At 44.9% G+C, this 19,454-nt stretch overlaps 1 protein-coding gene across 8 annotated transcripts in view; it reads right to left on the bottom strand.

Moving 5' to 3' along the window:
- Nucleotides 1–19,454, bottom strand: part of SLC4A2 (solute carrier family 4 member 2) — a 1,509,271-nt gene that overhangs the window by 856,609 nt on the left and 633,208 nt on the right. For all 8 annotated transcript variants that reach the window (XM_069645996.1, XM_069645995.1, XM_069646002.1 and 5 more), the window contains one exon: nucleotides 17,405–17,622. In XM_069645996.1, the coding sequence (XP_069502097.1) occupies nucleotides 17,405–17,622 (218 nt within the window). The remainder of the gene's footprint in view (nucleotides 1–17,404; nucleotides 17,623–19,454) is intronic.

The following is a 19,454-nucleotide window of genomic DNA, read 5'->3' as shown; positions in this document are numbered from 1 at the left end:
TCCTAGGAGGGGTGGGGAGTCCGGAGGTGGACAGACTTACATATGCATATCTAGAACGGGCCTTTGGTGTAAGAGGTGCGTTCCCATTGAATAGGCAATACATACGGGCCCTATTCGGGAAAGTGCCAAGATTAAAATCTAAATCTATCACATCAAAGGACTTAGTTCAAGCAGAGTTGGACAATTTGCGTGTGGATGGGGTGAGACTGGGTTTTCGTTCAGAGTTGGTGAAGAATATAGTATTGCTGGAAGCGCCATACTTGAAGGACATGGGCTATGTCATTTCAGAGTTTGCAGAGATTACAAAATCAATAAGAAACACAAAACCGCTGCTAAGTAAGCACTTGCCTAATCCCAGAGACCTGTTGGTAATTAATATAAAAATGGAATCCACACAGTGTGTATATGGCATCCCCAATCAAACCACGGATCATTTACTTTCCTATGATTAAGCATTTATTTTAAACTCTTTGCACGACCAGGGGAATGCAAGACACACTAATACCTGAAAATCAGGTACAAAGGTGGTCTCATGGAAAATTCATACCCTTCACCAACTTTCTGCAAATTACGAGGTATGGTCAACTTTGGACATTGATGCTTGAAACTCCAGCATCAGATGGATTTGTAACTGTTCATGAGCCTGCCAGAAGGGGTGCTCAGGGTCGGCTCTATGGGGATTTATTATGCGCTTGACACCTGGCACTTCACTGGAAAATCTGTTTTTGGGGAGAAGCAACATATTGGGGGTTAGAATAATCTAGTGAGAACAATCGTCTGCCTCATGGAGAATGTGCATTGTAATGAATCTTTAATATAATCCCTCCTCTACTGACTTGCTGGGGTTTCTGAGGGCGATTTCAGATGTACTTGAGACTTATACACCCACTATAGGCACGGGGGTAATCCTTTTGGGAGATTTTAATAGTGAATGCTTGGATGAGCGATACTATAATGTTGATGATGGGAAGAAAGCCTCGGTAGCATCAAGAGTCAGAGTGAGATCTGTTAGATTGATGCTCGATGAATGGGAAATGAGTATCTAGAACAGCAATCTATTGGACGTTATATACCCCTGAAATTTAGTTGGTCTAGTGCTGTTGCGCAATCAACTTTAGATTACGTATTTGTTTCGAATAACTTGACAGTCAGTGCCAAAGTTTGGGAGTTGCAGACCAAGATGGTAGCGACCACTGTCAAGTAACTTTGACACTGGTGTGGTTAAATCGAATGGAGCCCAAGGCTGCAGCCAACCTGCAATTTGAAATTAGAGCTAGAGATCATAGAGTCTTATGGCATCCCTCAATGGCTATGTGGTTTAATTCTAGAATTGATCAATGCCATAAAGAAGGCTAGTTTGCGATGGGTTCTCCCAACGGTTTTCTACCATTACTTCAAAACCTGCTAAAGGGCCTAGTTACAGGTAATTCACTATAGACAGGACCACCAATCAACTACAGCTTCATAAATTTGACAAACAGATGCAGCAGAGGAAAAAACGACTGCAGTGGGAGATAAGATCAGCACTCAAATGGGGCCCAGCTGGTCTTCTCAGACTAAGACAACTCTAACAGGCTCATGCCAACTGGGTGAAAGGCCAAAGATACCCAATGTATCAGAATGATGCAGAGGGAATGCTGAAATGTCTCTATGCCAGGGATGCCACTATATTTTGGGCACTTCTAAAGTCAATAACCAACCAGAACTACTTGCAAGTGCATCTGATAACTGGGGCCCAATGGGAGTTGTATTTTGCTAGGCTCTACTCGGAAGTCGAGGTGTATCCAAATCTAAATACTGGTACATTAGCACCCTCTTGCAAAGCAGTATCCTGTGATATCCTTGATGTGGATCGAAATGGAATATTCTGTGCTATTTCAAAGGCAAAGATTTCAAAAGCTCCCGGCCCTGATGGGCTTTCAAATCTTAATATGAAATCTTCTCCACTCTTGTGGGCAAAGGTTCTGCTTGATTTATATCGAGACATCCTCTCCTTTCAGCAGTTCCCTCCATCATGGAAGGATGCTATTGTAATATTAATTTTCAAGAAGGGCGACAAGTTGGACATTATTAATTACCGACCCATTTCACTTCTGGATGCGTACTATAAAAAAATGTCAACTTTTATTTTGAGGTCACTCAATACTTGGGCAAGACAATCCGAGTCTGATGACTTATCAATAAGGTTTTAAGAGCAGCACCAACGCTTGACTTAATTGTTTCATAATCCATCTCTTGGTCAAACAAGCTGCAGTGGCGAAAAAAGGCACCCTTACCTGGCATTCCTGGACATTAGTTAGGCTTTCAACTGTGTCATCAGATCGAGACTATGGAGCAAAATGCGTGCCCAGGGATGTCCAAAGGACATCCCTGGGCCTCGATGCTCGAGATACTCCATACAGATACCCGGCTAAAAGTGAGGTCAGACTAATCCGGCTTGTTTTATGATTGGATCCATAGCTATCGGGGCCTACGCCAAGGCTGCATTCTGGCACGTTCCTTTATAACATGTATATTTTTGATTTGTGTGTTTGTTTAAAAGGAGTCGGGCTCATCCTCCAAAATTGGGATATGTACTAACACATTATCTTTTGTATGCGGACGATTTGATCCAATTTGACTATATGCCACTTGGGCTGCAGCGATCACTAATGGCGGTAAATGCTTTTTTTTTAGAATCTGCATTTGGACTTGAATAGCCCAAAGTCAAAAATGTTGATTATCAATCGTTCAAAGGCAAATGTGGATGACAATTTGATTAATTGGAAAATAAATAACCAAAACCTGGAAATAGTAAACAATTTTTAATATTTGGGGTTCCAATTTATGCCAACGTTTCTAAATGTGATCTAAATTTTGCACTGAAGACAACTGCTGCAGCCCAGCTGCATATGGTTGATAGGAAATATGTATGTTTCTCATTTAGTCCAGTCATTAGACTGTATAATCAGAATGTTGTGCCCAGGGTGATTCATGGAGCGGAGACGAGGGATTGGAATGGGCTAAGTTTGAATTCAGAGTATGGAAAAGGGTTTTGATACTACCATTGGGGACCTCATTGCCTGCAATTCGGCACACATTAGGTTTAATTTCCCTAAATGGACAGATCGAGTGGTGGAGGATGCAGTTACTTAGATCTGGACGGATCAAGTGGAGGAGGATGCAGTTACTTAGATCTATTCTTATTCCACCAGAAAGTACATTGTCAACCTGAATTAACTGTGGACAAATCGATCATGTAAAATCTTAAATGAATGAATGGGTGGATAGCTATTTAAATTCCTTGAGAAATGCTGATTCATCGGAGGCTGATTTACTACAGTCTCTATTAAGAGTGGAAAAAAGATTTTTGAAAATAATTAGATACATAATAGACAAATGCTGTTAGGATACACGCTTTTTGATAATTTTTGTATATGCTATCAACCCCTGGAATCTGGTGCAATCTTATCTAAGAAAACATCTGGCCCTGAAAAGTAGGGATGTTCTCTTAAGAGTAAAGCTTAATCTTTTGCCCACCAATGACGTTTTAGGCGCTAGATTAAAGATCCCGAGCAAGGCCGCATGTGTCGCTTCTCTATGGCAGCCTATGAGTCATTAACACATTTATATATTGAATGTACTGCTTTTTCAGAGGTCCGTCTAGCTACCTTTAGGAATTATATGCAACAAACTGGTACTCCTTCCTGGACTTGGATGTGGTGCTGTCTGTTATCGGAACCTGTTGGGGAACTTTGTATTGCCGCATTGAAATTTGTAGAAGTGATTTTTAATGAAACCTAGATATTGAGTGAGTTTTAAATATGCTATAATATCATTTTAAGGCTGGTAAATGCGTTTGTCTTATATACGAATATTAATTTGAGGCTTTTATCAAATATTCATATTATATACACAGATTATTGCTAACCTTTTATTGTTTCTTTTTTCTTTTTAAGACATTTATTATCATAATATTTATATTTAATACCCTAATGTACACCTATGCATTTATGTTACTTTTGCTATGGTATTAATGTGTATTATTGTTCGTTTTATTGTACTGATGTGTGAAAAGTTTCATTTATGATAGTATTCTGTGTTTTTTAATGAAACTATAACACACAATAAATAAATATATAAATAATAAAGACAACCAAGGATTTAATTCTTACTTACTATATCATCCAAACCACTAAAGCAGGCCACATCAGGGGGACCTCTGGTCTGTGCTGCTCTCTGCTGACAGGACCCAATCTAGTCCTTTCCCAGTTCTGACAAGAGGCACAGGAGAGACCCATACAGCTCTCGGTGACTGTTGCATGTGGGGGATCTCTTATCCTTTCATTGAGAATAGCTGTCTAGGCATACCTCTAATCCTGTGGCCCATGGCTGAAACCCCATATTTTCTCTTTGCATCAGCATATGTCAGGATTTGTGTTGGGACACAGGTATTCCCCTGGTTAAAGGGTTTACAACCTCTCCTGAGACCTCTTAACATTCACTACTTAGGTATGGCTTATTTCTAACCACCTTAATGGTCCGGCAATCTGCCATCAAAGCATAATGATGTCGAATGCCTTAATGTATTTTATTATTGCATACTGTCAGAGCACTGCCTTCCCTCTTTACTGCACTACCTGGAAGTAGTGTACTGTGGTACCGCACAAGGGTTATTAGGCTCATACTATTCCTTTCACGTATTTCCCACCTGGCACCTGCAAAGGCGACCAAAGATTTAATTCTTAATTCCTACATCACCCAAACCACTAAAGCAGGCTACCTGAGGGGGAACTCTGGCCTGTGCTGCTCTCTGCTGATAGTATCCAATCTATGCCTTTCCTAGTTCCGACAAGGGACATAGGAGAGACTGAAATAACACTTGTGACTGCTGCACTTATCCTTTGATTGAGAAAAGCTTACAAGGCATACTCTGAATCCAGTGGCCCATGGCTGAAAAACCCATATGTTCTCACTTCATCACCATATGCCAAGATATGTGCAGAGGCACAAGTATCCCCGGGTTAAAGGGTTTACAACCTTCTCCCTAGTCCTCGCTACATTTACTACTTAGGTATGGGTTATTTCTAACCACCTTACTAGTCAAGTAATCTGCCATAAAGGTATAATGAGGTCTACTCTAGTCCTGGGTGTCTCACCCATGCCGTAATGCATGAGCTAGCCCCTCTTCAAGGACCTCTTTCATTATGCCTTGGCCCAAATAATGTTAGTTTTCCTGTCATTAAGTAATGGGATTTTCTTATCCCCACTTGTAAATAGGAGAATCTGAGGACATTCTAAATGGGACTCCTCTCTGTCAGGGACTCTGTTTACATACCACTCACATGAACTATGTCTGTACCCTACTCAGCTTCTCCTCACCTAGTGCCCCAGCTTCCCTGTCCTGTCAACAGCCCTTACAGTCATTGGCTTAGTCTTCTGTCAGTCAGGCGGTCACTTGTGAACTGCTACTCACATGCAGTCACTCAGGGGAAACTATGCTGTCACCTGCAGCCAGATACCCCTCACCAATGCTCAGGGGGACACAACCAAAATAGCCAGCATGACATGACACCAGGAACTACTGAGCTGAGAGCTTAATGGCATCAGTCTTAGGCAGCCAGGATATTGTTAACATTGCCTAAAGTTGAATTCGTTTTGGGAAACCGTGATTCAACAAGTTAGAGGTGCTGAATACACATTTCCCCTGGGATCCAAGCATTGTGCTTTTGAGGCTTAATGTAAAGCACGTGTATCCACAGCATTCACCTCTGCACAAGGCTGTCACCACATATCTATTGGTGGTCAATCTCAATTCCTTGCGGGCTCGCTCTTTGGATCCTGGCAAGGACTATCCCAGTACGGAGTTCGTAATCTAGGAAAGGCTGCTTGGTCCATGAAAAAACATTGTCTCCCTCGATGCCTTCCATAGGTCCTTTGAAGCCTATGTTTTCCCATCTGATGGTCCTTGAGTGAGACTGCCAAGGCAAATTATCACCAGATTTCTGCCATGGCAGCTTTACTGGTTTTCATGGAGGACTGAAGTTCTTCTGATATTCTGCATCCTGTACCCTCATCTAGCATGGCCATGCCGGTCAGTTGATCCAGCTTTGCCAGAAAGCATGCAGACGTGTGCAGAGCTTCTCAACACTTAGGCAGCATTACCTCCATGATGGATAATGGGCCTCCATTCTCTGCATCTTTGCATTCATCCATTTTGTGTGTGCGCATTTCACTTGGCTGTCCCCAAATGGTGCAGGGTGATTTTCCTCAAATATTCCCTCCCTCCTACTATTTACTTAAATATATGTCAAAAGGGGAGTGTTCAATTACGAATGTCATTCATGGTGGGAGCAATTGAGGGTATCAGAGATGCAGTGCCTGATCTTGGTGTGGGTTAAACAGGACAGTACCCTTGAAGCAAAATTCAGAGAGCTCCACACGCAAACTGTAAATCAACAAGGGTTTCAAAATGGAGAGGCACAATGTCAGGCGAGATCAGGTGCCATTCTCTTTGGGCATGGAAGGAAACCATGCCTTTTATCCAGAGGTCGTTGCACATCCTGAGCTTGTGAAATATCTGGAGTAGACTGGCAACATGACAACTCTAGGTGTTCTGTTAAAGTCATGGAGGTTTGAGGAGGTTTTGTATCCCCCGTCAACCTCTTATATGTCTGCACCAACCTCACCCATGGATTATACTATCATCAGGCTAGGAGAGCCACAGCAACAGTGAACAGATGTGCAAATATAGTAATGGAGGGTTGAATTAAATGGGCCTGATTGAGCCTATTTTCAAAAGGCTTGACATCCCTCAAAGGGGAAGAGTTTCGGATAATGGGTTCTGCTGTTTTCTTTCAGCCCCCCACATGCTGAAGGTAAGGTTTGTTTGTGCCCCAGCAAGGAAATGTTCCAAGTTCCCTCTGGCCGGCCACCCCAATTTATTTTGCTGACCTCTTTCACTCTGCCATCTTGTTCCGCAATACAAGGTCTCTGTGCAGCCATTCAATGTGCCTCAGCATTAAAGTACAGTATACACCACCTTGTGCTTTCGGTGTAGTGCCATTCACCCATGTTGAGGAAAAATGTCAGGTTCTTCCCTGCTCCCTCTCAATGAACCACCTTGGCTATCTTCTGCAGGCAGACAGATGCTCCACTACTGCCCACGCCGCTTGGGAGGCCTCTTGCCTCTCCTGCACCGCGGTGGTCCATGCTCCAGCTATCAGAGCATTTCAAAGTCAGTCTCCATGATCGGGTGTCTCTGTGTTAACGTCACATGGAATATCAGGCACTGCTCCCAAGCAGCACCTAATCACAGCACTGGAGTATTTAGTGTGTGTGGTATGCGAGAGCTTGTTTTTCAGGTAGCCATTGATGTCTGCAAATGGTCATTCCCGTACGCCTTTTTAAATTATGGTACTAAGTAGCACCCACCACAAGAAGGTTTCCTGCATATCCCACTGTTTATGCAAATTTCCTGAGCGCCTCTATTCCCACCCTCATGCCCTACTTTAAGAATACTTGATCCAGCAGCAAGCATCCCCGAAATACGCTCATTGCTTCAATTGTTTTTATGACAATGCCCCTCTCAAATCTGCCCCAGACTATACAGAATTAAGATCTTCAATGTTTTCTCTTTTGAAGTGTTCAAATTCAGACCTTGCCCATTTTGGCAGCTTTCATATTATCCATACTGTTTTATACTTTTGAAAATGTGGCATACACATTACTCATGGTGAGGCCTCAGCAATCATTTAAAATTGGCAACAAAATGTTGTTGTTTATAATAGCGAAACCCCTTCCATGCAATCTAAGACCACCTTTGCTTATGCCAAGTCGTTGTGGCGCTGCATGGAAACAATGAAGTCTTCTTGCCGAGACTAACCCCAAGGCAGCCAAGAAAAATAACAAAAAGTAATTTGATCAGAACAAATGATATCCCGTCTGGTAGCGATACCTACATATCACAGTTGTGCCGTTAGGTTGAAGGCATATATAAGGAGGAAGTGCTTACATATAACTTGTGTTAATGTACCTATTCAAGGGCCCTGTGCCTATATCAACCCTCTCAGTGGAGAAGGTGTCTGTATATAATTCTTATGTGGCAGATATGCCCAAACAGACACAACCCACATGCATGTTGATGACCGCTCAAACATTTTGTCAAGAGATGGCGCTTACACTATGTGTAGAACTGCATTTTTAGGTGCCTGCTCATAAATCCTTGTGTGGATGCTTTCCCAGTCCTAGGCATATTGGTGTTAGATACTGTGAAAGCAGGCTTCCTTTACTTTAGGAATTCGGGCATGCCGTGACCAAGAGGGACCTCCACCCACCAATCAGTAGGAACAATTTCAAGTTGCAAGCTCCTATGCAGCCATAAAAAGTCACTCACCACCTCAATTCTACACATACACATAGTATACCATTTCTTATTCCCCAAGAGTCAATTATCGTTAGCCAATGGTTAGTGCACATTTTGAGTCCTTTGCTAAGCATTTGAAGGAGTGGTGTGGGGTATCCCTGGTGTGCATCTCCCTCTCCACATGCTTAACAGGGGGTTATCACAATGGCCTAACTGTCAGCATGGTCTCTTTTAGGAACCAGTTATGCGAAGTGGTCCAGCCGAGCAGGCAGCACCTGCATGCTCGGCTACCCGCACATGGCAGCAGAAATCATATCCAAAACCACCAAGAGATGTTCTAAGACAAAAAACTGAAGCTGTTAACCAGTCATCTCACAAGCTCTCCACACAATACGCTTAAGGACTGCCAGGCAAAGTGAATCCTCACCCAGAGCAGAGCAGGCCCAGAGTGTGACAAGCAGAGAGAGGACCACCACAATGAAGGGACTAACTGACCCCTGGCCCAATCACAAAACCTCAAGCCATAAGTGGGCGAGCGGGCGGGGGAGGGGGTCAGGTACCGGCATCAATCAATCTCCATAATATTTGCAGAGGGAGACACCTGGGTTCCCTTAGGTCAGAGAGTTTGGAAGACAGGATCAAGGCCTATTAAAGGGAATGCCCATAGCAGAAGGCTGTGGAAGTTTAGAAAGAGTGAAGGAGAGGAGAATGAATGCGATGGAGGCTAGGCAAAGGTTGATTTGGATGTGGTTGGAGAAGAGGAAAGGTGACAGAATGGAAGGTGGAGGATCTGACTTGTAGGAGAGCAGCGGGGTAGGTTTGGGAGAAGGACGCAAGAGATTAAAAACATCAGGATATTTGAATGAAAAAGAACCAAAAGGCTAGGGATAGAGAAATCCAGTAGACTAGGAAAAGCGAGAGCCAGGAGACTGTGCGGAGAGAGATCCATGAGGCTCGGGAGAGAGAGAGAGAGAGAGAGAGAGACACTCAGGAGGCTTGGAAGATAGAGCCCAAAGAGGCTGGGAGAGCAAGATCCAGGGGGCATAAAGAAAAGGCAAATCCAAATGACCAAGGGATAAGGAGGTGGTGGAAGACCAGGGAACAAGGAGAAGAAAGGGCCAATGAAGAGGGACACTGCTGGAGCAGGAAGAAGTGGTGAGAGGGCTGGAAGTGGTTATGAGAGACCAGGGTTACTGCAGAAGGGGGAGTGAAACAGGAACTAGAGGAGAAAGTGAAAGGAAAATCAAGAAGGATAACCTTGGAAGGGGGGGGAAGGGGGGAAGAGAGAGAGAGAGAGAGAGAGAGAGAGAGAGAGAGAGAGAGAGAGAGAGAGAGAGAGAGAGAGAGAGAGAGAGAGAGAGATATAAGGTGCCCCAAATAGGCCCACATTCTGGCCGATCATTATGAAAAAGGATGGGGGATAAGCATGTGGCGGAGGGATGGTAAGGCAAGGCAATAGGAGTTCAGAACGTAAGGCATGAGGAAGACATGAGATGAGTGGAGAAGGGACCCATGTGATTGACAGTGCTACAGAGGCATTTGGGGGACTGCCAGAGAGCGGTTTGGGGGTCACTTAAGGAATTCTTGACCAAGAGGTAGCAGTCTCCCCCTCTGAGACCTCAGCCAACCCATGGTACTTAAAACACCTCACACTGAGAGTGTTTATTCCAGAAACTGACTTTCTGCTTGTTTCCAACCTGAGAAGATATCATGTTATTTTTTTTAGCTGAACCCTTTTACATTTGATACTTTCCAGAAAACCCCTTTTTAAGCTGCCATTTTAGTCTATAGGTCTCATTGATTCCCCACATGCTTTATGACAATACTCAATACAACTGAACTGGGTCAATGCGAGAAAAGAAAGGTCTTGACAGCCTTCCAGGACACAAGATAATCATCATGTCCAGCCAGAACAAATGGAAGAGAGATTAAGACGAAAAGACAAAAACTTGAACAGAAATAGATTGACTAGCGCTTTTCCATCATGACCAAACAGGGGGATATTAACAAGACTGAAATAGGAAGACAGGAAAGGGTGAGTCGTCATGAACTGTATGCACTTTTCTGAGGTAGAGAGAGAGAAAGCAAACGGGACTCTAGTGTTAAGTTTCATTTTTGAAGTTCTGAGCCTATGTCCTTCCACCCTCCATTCCCCTCCTGATGCCTTTTATATGGGTAATTATGGGTCAGGGAAGGAAGGAGGAGTAAAAACCTTTCATTACCAGGCAGTTGCAAAGGGAGAGAATGCCTGGCAAGGATCACACCATCAATGCCAAGACAAGGCCATGAAGTCAGAGAAGCAGCTCCCTTTAGCTTTACTGAGTGCTTCCTGCAAAATGCAATTGCTGGATTTATGAAGCTGCAATGGGCATAAATAGCAGGACTTTTAGGTCTGTCCCTTGGCAAGTCAGGATGTACTGGTATATCCTTAACAATGAAAGCATTTTGCTGGATATGTGTGGATGTGCCTGCGAAGTTTACATTTTACCAAGACATGAAATTGTTGTACAGGTAGGTGGAAGGCTGCACCGTTGCATGTACTGCTTTGTGTGGGCATGTTAAGTTGGGCCTGGGCATAGGAGCATGTACCTGGGTGTAGAACATCGGGTGTGGGCACACAAGGATAATCCTGAATACTTTATTGTTGCATCTTTGAATGCAAGGCTGTGTTTGTCTTATGGGGCGGCACACAGAGAAGACGTATTCCTTATCTTAGATATCTCTCTTCCCAGCTTTGCTGGCCTCGGAAATTTTTTCTCTCTAGAGGGCGCTGCGCGTCGACGTCCGCCGAGTCGATGTCCCTCGACAGCCGCCGTATCGACGTCGACGTCATCCTGCCTATAAAGGCTGCGCGCAGCGTCCGTTGCTCAGTTCCGTTTTGTAGCCCACAATAATTCTTTCTGGACTAGACTAATCACCCTGAAGGAGCGTAAGCTGCAACAACAAGGGAAGTAGTACCGCGGGGATGGATGGGAGGGTCGATAAGGAATACGTCGGAGGAACATCCCATCGAAAGAACGTTACAAGGTAAGAAGTAACTTGTTCTTCGAAGGGATTGTGTCCTCCGACGTATTCCTTATCTTAGATAGGCTCCAATAGCAGTATTCTGTTATTGGAGGTGGGAGTACTGACTTCATGCTTATTGATGAAAAGAGTGCAATACTGCCCTTCCAAACCTAGTTTCCTGACTGGAGAAGGAATCCAAGTTGTAAAACCGTGTAAAGGTATGGACGGACGACCATGTGGCAGCCGCACATATGTCTCTAACCGGCACTCCTCTTTTGAGGGCCGATGAAGCTGCGATACGTCTGGTCGAATGAGCCCTAAGATTTTGAGGGGGCTCTTTTCCTGCCAGTTTATAACATTCCAAAATGGCTAAAATGATCCATCTGGAAATGGTCTGCTTAGTTATCGGTAGCCCCAGCTTGTGACCTGCGTAGCCTACAAACAGCTGGTCTGCTTGTCTTATCCTAGCCAGTCTACTAATGTAAAAACTTAAAGCCCTTCTTGGGTCCAGCCTGTGTAACCTCTCTTCCTCTTTCCCCGGATGGGGAGGAGGATAGAAAGATGGAAGGGTAATCTTCTGTGTGATACGAAATTCAGAAACCACCTTTGGGAGGAAATTAGGCTTCACTTGCAGAACAACTTTGTCTTTGTGAAAGATTGTATGAGGGGGTTTACAAGAAAGAGCTTGTAACTCGCTCACCCTTCTAGCAGATGTAAGTGCTACTAATAAAACAGTCTTAAGGGTAAGAAATCTTAACGAACAAGAGTGGAGTGGTTCGAAAGGTGTGCCCATCAGGAAAGTTAGGACTAAATTTAAATCCCGTAGGGGAACCTGGAATGGTCTTGGGGGATAAACGTTAGTTAACCCCTTTAGAAACTGTATTACCAAGGGTAACTTGAAATAGCATGGTTCTTCCGCAGTGCGCTTAAAGATGGATAGCGCTGCGAGATAGCCCTTGATGGTGCCAACTTGAAGGCCTGAATTATCTAAATAAAGTAGGAAGGACAAAACCATTGGTGTACCACATGAAAAGGGATCGATATTCTTTTCCCTACACCAGCTGCAAAATCTGTTCCAACGGCAGCGGTATAAAGATTTTGTTGCTGACCTTCTTGCCGAAAGCAACACCTCCATAACGTCATCAGGGAGGTCCCAATCCTTGTACCTCAGCCTTTCAGAAGCCAAGCGTGAAGGTTGAGGGTTTTGATGTCTGGATGGAGAACCTGACCTCCCTTCTGTGAGAGCAGATTCTCTCTGAGTGGAAGTCGAATTGGAGGGCAGATGGACAAGTCTAGAAGGTCCGGGTACCACGTTCTCCTGGTCCAATCCGGGGCAATTAGGATCATGGTTTTCCGGAATCTTCTCAACCTCCTGATCATTTGAGGAATGACAGGGACCGGTGGAAATGCGTACAGGAGTGGAAACTCCCAGTCCACTATAAACGCGTCTCCCAGAGCTCCTCTCGGGGGAAATTCCCTTGAACAGAACAGATCGCACTTCCTGTTGACACTGGTGGCGAACAGATCCACCTGAGGGGTTCCCCAAAGGGTGAAGATCTCTTGAAGGACTTCCTGAGCTAGTTCCCACTCGTGGGAGACTGTGCTCTGCCTGCTCAGAGGGTCCGCTGTCAAGTTCTTCTCTCCGGCTAGGTGAACTGCCGATAGAGAGATTCCTTCTTGGATTGCCCAACACCAGAGCTGCATCGCCTCTCTGCACAGAGGTAGTGATCCTACCCTCCTCTTTTGTTGAGGTAATGCATGGCCACTGTGTTGTCCGTCATTATCAGGACATTCTTTCCTTGTACAGATGGCAGAAAAGCCTTCAGCGCAAGTCTGATGGCCCTCAGCTCTAACAGTTTGATATGTAGTCTGGACTCCGATGGAGACCAACGACCGCTGATGGTCAAGTCGTTGGCGTGGGCTCCCCACCCCGTGAGTGAGGCATCCGTGACTACTGTTATCTCCGGCCAGGGTTGCCAAAACTGCTCTCCTTTCAGAATGTTCTCCTGACAGGCCCACCACTGAAGGTCTCGAGCCACCCTGTCGGGAACCTGAAGAAGATCTGTCATTCTCCCTAAGAATTGTGACCACTGAGTTCTCAGTGCCCACTGGAGAGATCTCATTCTCAGGCGAGCCTCCGGCACTAGGAAAATGCAGGATGCCATGAGGCCTAGCAACCTCAAAAAGTCGAAGGCTGGGAGACGTTGGGCATTTTGAAACTTGGTGACCATCTGTAGAATATCTTGAGCCCTCACCTCTGGTGGCGAGGCTTTTCCCAGGGAAGTGTCCAGGATCGCTCCAATGAACTGGAGTCTCTGCGATGGTATCATTTGTGACTTCTTTAAATTGAGGGAGAAGCCCAGTCTGTGAAGGGAGTGGCAAACATGATCTAGCTGGATCTGAGCTTGTTCCGAAGATACAGATCTGATCAACCAATCGTCTAGGTAGGGGTAGACGTGAATCCCTTTCCTCCTTAGACTTGCAGCCACTACCAACATTAACTTGGTGAAGACCCTCGGGGCGGAGGTCAGCCCAAATGGCAGCACTCGAAATTGATAATGAGAGTTGCCAATTGCGAACCTCAGGTATTTCCTGTGTTTGAGATGGATTGGCACATGGAAATAAGCGTCCTGAAGGTCCAGAGATACCAACCAGTCCTGGAACTGAAGGGCCTGAAGGATCTGAGAAAGAGTTACCATCTTGAATTTGTCTTTCCTAAGGAATTTGTTCAATTCTCGCAAGTCCAAGATGGGTCTCAGTCCTCCGTCTTTCTTTGGTATGAGAAAGTAAGGGGAGTACCAGCCCTTGTTCCTCTCCGCTACAGGTACCGGTTCTATGGCACCTTTCTCTAGCAGGTCTAAAATTTCCTGCAAGAGGAGCGGATCGGGAGCTTTTTGAGAGCTGATCCCCGGTGGATGACTCTGAGGTATGCGTAGGAGAGGCAGGCAGTAACCTTGTGCAACTGTCTCCAATGCCCAAGCATCTGACGTGATAGCCTGCCATTCCGCCAGATGTTGAGTTAACCTGCCTCCTACAGGTGTCTTGTGAGGGAAGTCCTCAGAGTGGTTTTGGGGCGGCTGATGCAGATGCCGATGGTAAAGAGGCACCTGCTGTTGCTGCGGCTTTTGAATATCTACCCCGTCCACCTCGGGTAGTTCTTCTTTGTCCCCTTTGAGCCGGTCGTCCTCTACCTCTTCCGAATGCGGAGTAGAAGCGAAAGGACTTGCCTCTCGCAGAGGTTCCTGTGGGACGAAAAGGTGTCTGACGGATTGCAGCGCCTAGGGATTTTGCTGCTGCCTTTGATGTTTGCAGTTTTTCTAAACTGTCATCCGCCTTTTTCTCAAACAAAGAAGAGCCATCAAATGGCATGTTCGAGAGCCTGGCTTGCACATCTGGGGCAAAACCAGACTTTCTCAACCAAGCAAATCTCCTGGTTGTTGTACTTGCCGCCATTGCTCTGCTGATACTGTCAGCCGAATCAATGCCCGTCTGGAGGGATTCGCACATAGCGTCTTTACCGTCCTTTATGATATTTAGGAACGCCTCCCTTTCTTCTCCCACTGGGATGCAGTCAGCCGCTGTAGAAGCACACTCCCAAAGTGTATGGCTGAATCTAGCAAGGGTGCAAGTAGCATTAATAGATTTTAACGCCATGCTACATGCCGAAAAGACTTTCTTAGCCATAGCATCGTATTTTTTATCGTCCCTGTCCTGTGGGACGGTAGGGTAAGCAGTCTTGATGTCAGTAGAAGATGCTGCCTGTACCACCAGACTTTCTGGGGATGGGTGTTTGGACAAAAACTCTGGGTCTGCAGAAGATACCCTGTATTTAGTAGACAGTTTTTTATTTACTGCCGGGACGACCTCTGGGGTTTCCCAGTTCGTCATGATTTTTCTTTGTAGAGCTTTATGAAAAGGTACTACAGGATCCTCCTGTGGACCTTTATCAAGAATATCCGTGAGGTCATCCTGTTGGAAAGCCTGTGAAGGTGTTGACCACCCCATAAATTCTGTGATCCTGGCCATTAAGGCTCTATAAGGGGTTTTAGCATGCTCCCCCGGGTCTGGCCTAGCGAACTCCACCTCTGGGGAAGTGTCTAAACCACTTGCCTCATGTAAGGAATCATGGAGTTCCTTTAATCTGCGTTCCTCTGAGGATAACTCCTCTTGAACTGGGGTTGCAGATCCCTGCAACTCAAATGTCTCTTCTTGGTCAGACAGTTCTCCCTCTTCCATAATTGAGGACATTGTTCTCAATTGGTCTGAACTCACAAAGGGTGTGAAACCCATCTCCAAGGCAGAGGGTGCCAAACTTGTTGTAATCGGCCTCGAAAACGTCGATGTCGTCGACGCCGACGTCGAAGGCTTCGAACGTGGCGTCGAAAACAAAGGTGGAGGCCTCGAGGTCCTCGATAGAATCGGAATTCTGCTTGAGGATGTCGACAATCTCGACAACATCATCATCGAAGACCTGGGAATAGCCACTGGGTGCGCCGCAACCGTGACTTTCCTTGGCGTCAACGCCGGTGTTGAGGATGGCTTCGAGTCGACAGACCCGTGTGTCGAAGGTCCCTTCGACAACGGCGTCAAAGACACCGACCTCGGCGTCGACGGAACCCTCGTCGACGGCGTCGATGGAACCTTCGAAGAAGGATTCGAGGTCTTTGCTTTACTCGAGGGTTCGTGACGCGCTCGAGAAGCTTCCTTCGCCGGGTGCTGCGTCTCGCTGCGTTTTGGACCTTCGGGTCTTTCGACCAGAGCATCGCTCTCGGCAGTCTTCGAGGGGGTCGAGGCCACTTTCTCGAAGACGCTCATCATATTTTTTCGGAATTCCTCCCATTCAGCCCGGGAACTATGTTTCGTGGGGCAAGGGATTCTCTTAGGTGAAACAGAGGAAGAGGAGGGCGAAGAAAGGGATCTTCGGCGTCTCCTTTTCGAGTGCTTCGATCTCGAGGAGTGATGGGACCCGCTTCGAGACCTTGAGCGCGAATGGTGACGAGGAGACGAATGTCTCGACTTCGTCGAGGAAGAAGAAGCTTTAGAAGTCTTACCTTTTTCCAGCTTCCCCCTACGCTCCTTCAGGGCCTTAGCTGTCATGGACATACAGTCCTCGCACTCCGAACAATGGTGTTCAGCTCCCAAACACCACAGACAGACCCTGTGATGGTCCGTCAGCGACATCTTTTTTCCACAGTCTCAGCATTTTTTAAAGCCGGACCGAGGGGTCGTTGGTTCAGACGAGGAAGCCATCGAGTATGGATTGAATATCTCGAGGAAAATGGAATAATTCTCTACGAAACTGAGCAACGATATTCCGAGGCACTGAGTAAGCGCGGAAAAACGGAACTGAGCAACGGACACTGCACGCGGCCTTTATAGGCAGGATGACGTTGACGTCGATACGGCGGCTGTCGAGGGCCATCGACTCGGCGGACGTCGACGCGCAGCGCACTCTAGAGAGAAAAAATTTCCGAGGCCAGCAAAGCTGGAAAGAGAGATATCTAAGATAAGGAATACGTCGGAGGACACAATCCCTTCGAAACAATGATTGTGCTTGGGTGTATAAGACTGCTCCTGTCACAGAATGATTGTAATGGGGTATAGGAGGGTATATCAGGCATATGATATTTCCACCTGTGCATATGAAACTACACTTGGCATATGACAGCTGTGTCCCAGTATATCATAGCAGGATTGTAGTTGATGTAGGTTTACACCACCTTTTAATCTGTAGTGGAAACCCATTTTATTTTCTTAATCATACTTTATTGGATTTTTTGTTTTACATTAGCAATGACACTTTCTAGGATATCATCATGGGAAAAGGTCATGTGATATTCTTTTCAGTATTGTCACTGGAGGAAGGATATCAAATGATGCATGAGCCTACATCTGCTAAAACGAAAATGTTCCTAACTTGACATCAATTACACTACCCTTGTGTAGACGAGGTGGCTTCACATAACCTTTGTTTAGGAATTCTGCACATAACGCTATTGTGGAAACAATGTTGGCACATAAACCCTGTGTGGCCTCCCCAGACAGAGTCCATACCTGCACATCCGCTAATGAGGCTCCTTCCTCAGTTGACCTCTCAGGTTCAGTGTCATCCTCATCTTCCTCCCCTTCTTCAATGGTTGGAGTCTCACCAGGAATGGAGGCTCGCCTCTTTTTCTTCTTTGGCTTCTTTGGGACACCCTTTTTCTTACGAGCGTCTGAGGGGAGGTGCGTTGAGAGTGGGTGATGAATGTGGTGTGAAGAATGGCGATGGTCTAGGAAAAATAAGCCCAACATGAGATGGAGCAACTGGCTTCACCAGTGTCCTTCAGCAGTACTTGGTTACTAGTATTTCTGTTTATGAAGATTCTTACAATACTTTAATACACCTCCTTGCACTTCTTAAAGGATTTACAAACCAAAATATACATCCCCATACATATAAAGCACTTTAAGTGGCGCAGAACTCAGACCTTCCCGAAAAGGCACTTTTCATTGACAAAATGTGAAGTGTTTGAAGAAAGCTTTCAGGATTGCATGATACTTCTCTTCAACTTACATCTCCACATGTGATGTTTATAGCAATCTTTTCTCTACAATGTAACATCTATACTTATGAAATCTATGACCACAATTCATTCAAAAGTCCCTTCACAATGTGATCTTTCCATTTAATTCTCAACATGAACCTTCTCTTTATAATACACTTCTTTGCAATGTGATTCTTATCCCAAAAGCATCTCAACAGTACAATGTTTACATGTCTAACCTCTTCCCACAATGTGATTTTTTTCTCTATCAAAGATTGTTCAACAATTTATCTTTAGCACCAATGGCTCTCCATAATGTTGTAATATGAAATAGGTTATTTTAAACCTCTTGCCACAACATGCTTTCTTTTATCAAACTTCTCACTAAAATGATCTGTCGCTCCACATTGTGATGACTGCATTTCTAAACTCTGTTTTCAATGTGATCTTTGTTGCACACTCCTCAATTTCTTTGCATTCTCCCTCTACAACATTATCTTGAACATCTCTTCTCAATATGATCGTAATGTATCTTTGTCTCTGTTAATTGTCTCTCTGCAATGATATTGAAAACTACTCCACAAAGTAAACTTGACATTTCTAAGCTTGCTCCTAAATGAGATTTTTATCAAATATGTCTCCACAATATGACCTCTACCTCAAGCTTCTCTCCAAAATCTGATCTATTAAAGCACTTAAAAGCTGGTGGAATCAGCCAGGAAGCACCTTAAAAATACCATGTTGCTTTTATAAATGAGACCGCTCTCCATAAGGTGATCTTTGGTTTTATCAAATATTCCCCCACAATAGGATGTTTAGGTTTATATACAATACCTCTATTATCTGATCTTTATACAGTTAACCTCTCATCCCAGTGTGATGTGTATATTAATGTATTATGTCGCAACAGTATTATTTATATCTATTGCTTCTCCACAATGAAGGTAGTCATCCCTGCAAACACAGGTGCCTCATAATGCAAAGCAGGCCTTCATCTATCTCTAGGCATCTCCAATAATAAATGATAATGCAGTGACATGGAGTGAGCAATGGTCAGATTACCAAACATGCACATGCATTCCCTAAGCAAAGACATTTTCAAATTGCACTTGCACTCATTTGCAATGGGCACCATTGTCCGTACACCTGCAGATGTACAAGCGAAGACATGCCATTGTGGGAGCATTTGTTTTTACACATGTTAGGGTTCACTCACGGTCTAGCAAACTAATATTTGAAGAAGTTGTGGGGGGCACTCAATCATAAAGAGGTGCCCACTGAAACTCCCTCTTTCAGGCTTGGCTCTGGGAAAGGTCAGAAATAAGAAAGAGGTAATTTAGGACCCGATCAGATTTGTTTTTGATCCAAAAAGCAACCTCGCTGATGTATGAATTTAATTTCTTCTCATTTCTATTGCTTTATTATCTAAAAATGAAAGGAATTACTACCACCTAAGTGAGTTCAGGACTGGCAACGGGCTTACATCAGCATGACCCCATTAGTTGTCACATGTGGCGGCAGGAGCCTATGTAGAATTAAATACTGAACATGCATACAATACTTGATTATGCAAGTAG

The sequence above is a fragment of the Ambystoma mexicanum genome, chromosome 2p (assembly GCF_040938575.1).
Source record: "Ambystoma mexicanum isolate Mex_15411 chromosome 2p, UKY_AmexF1_1, whole genome shotgun sequence".
In the NCBI taxonomy this organism is placed as follows: Eukaryota; Metazoa; Chordata; class Amphibia; order Caudata; family Ambystomatidae; genus Ambystoma; species Ambystoma mexicanum.
The sequence above is the reverse complement of the archived record's forward strand: the minus strand, read 5'-3'. Positions and strand labels throughout refer to the sequence as shown.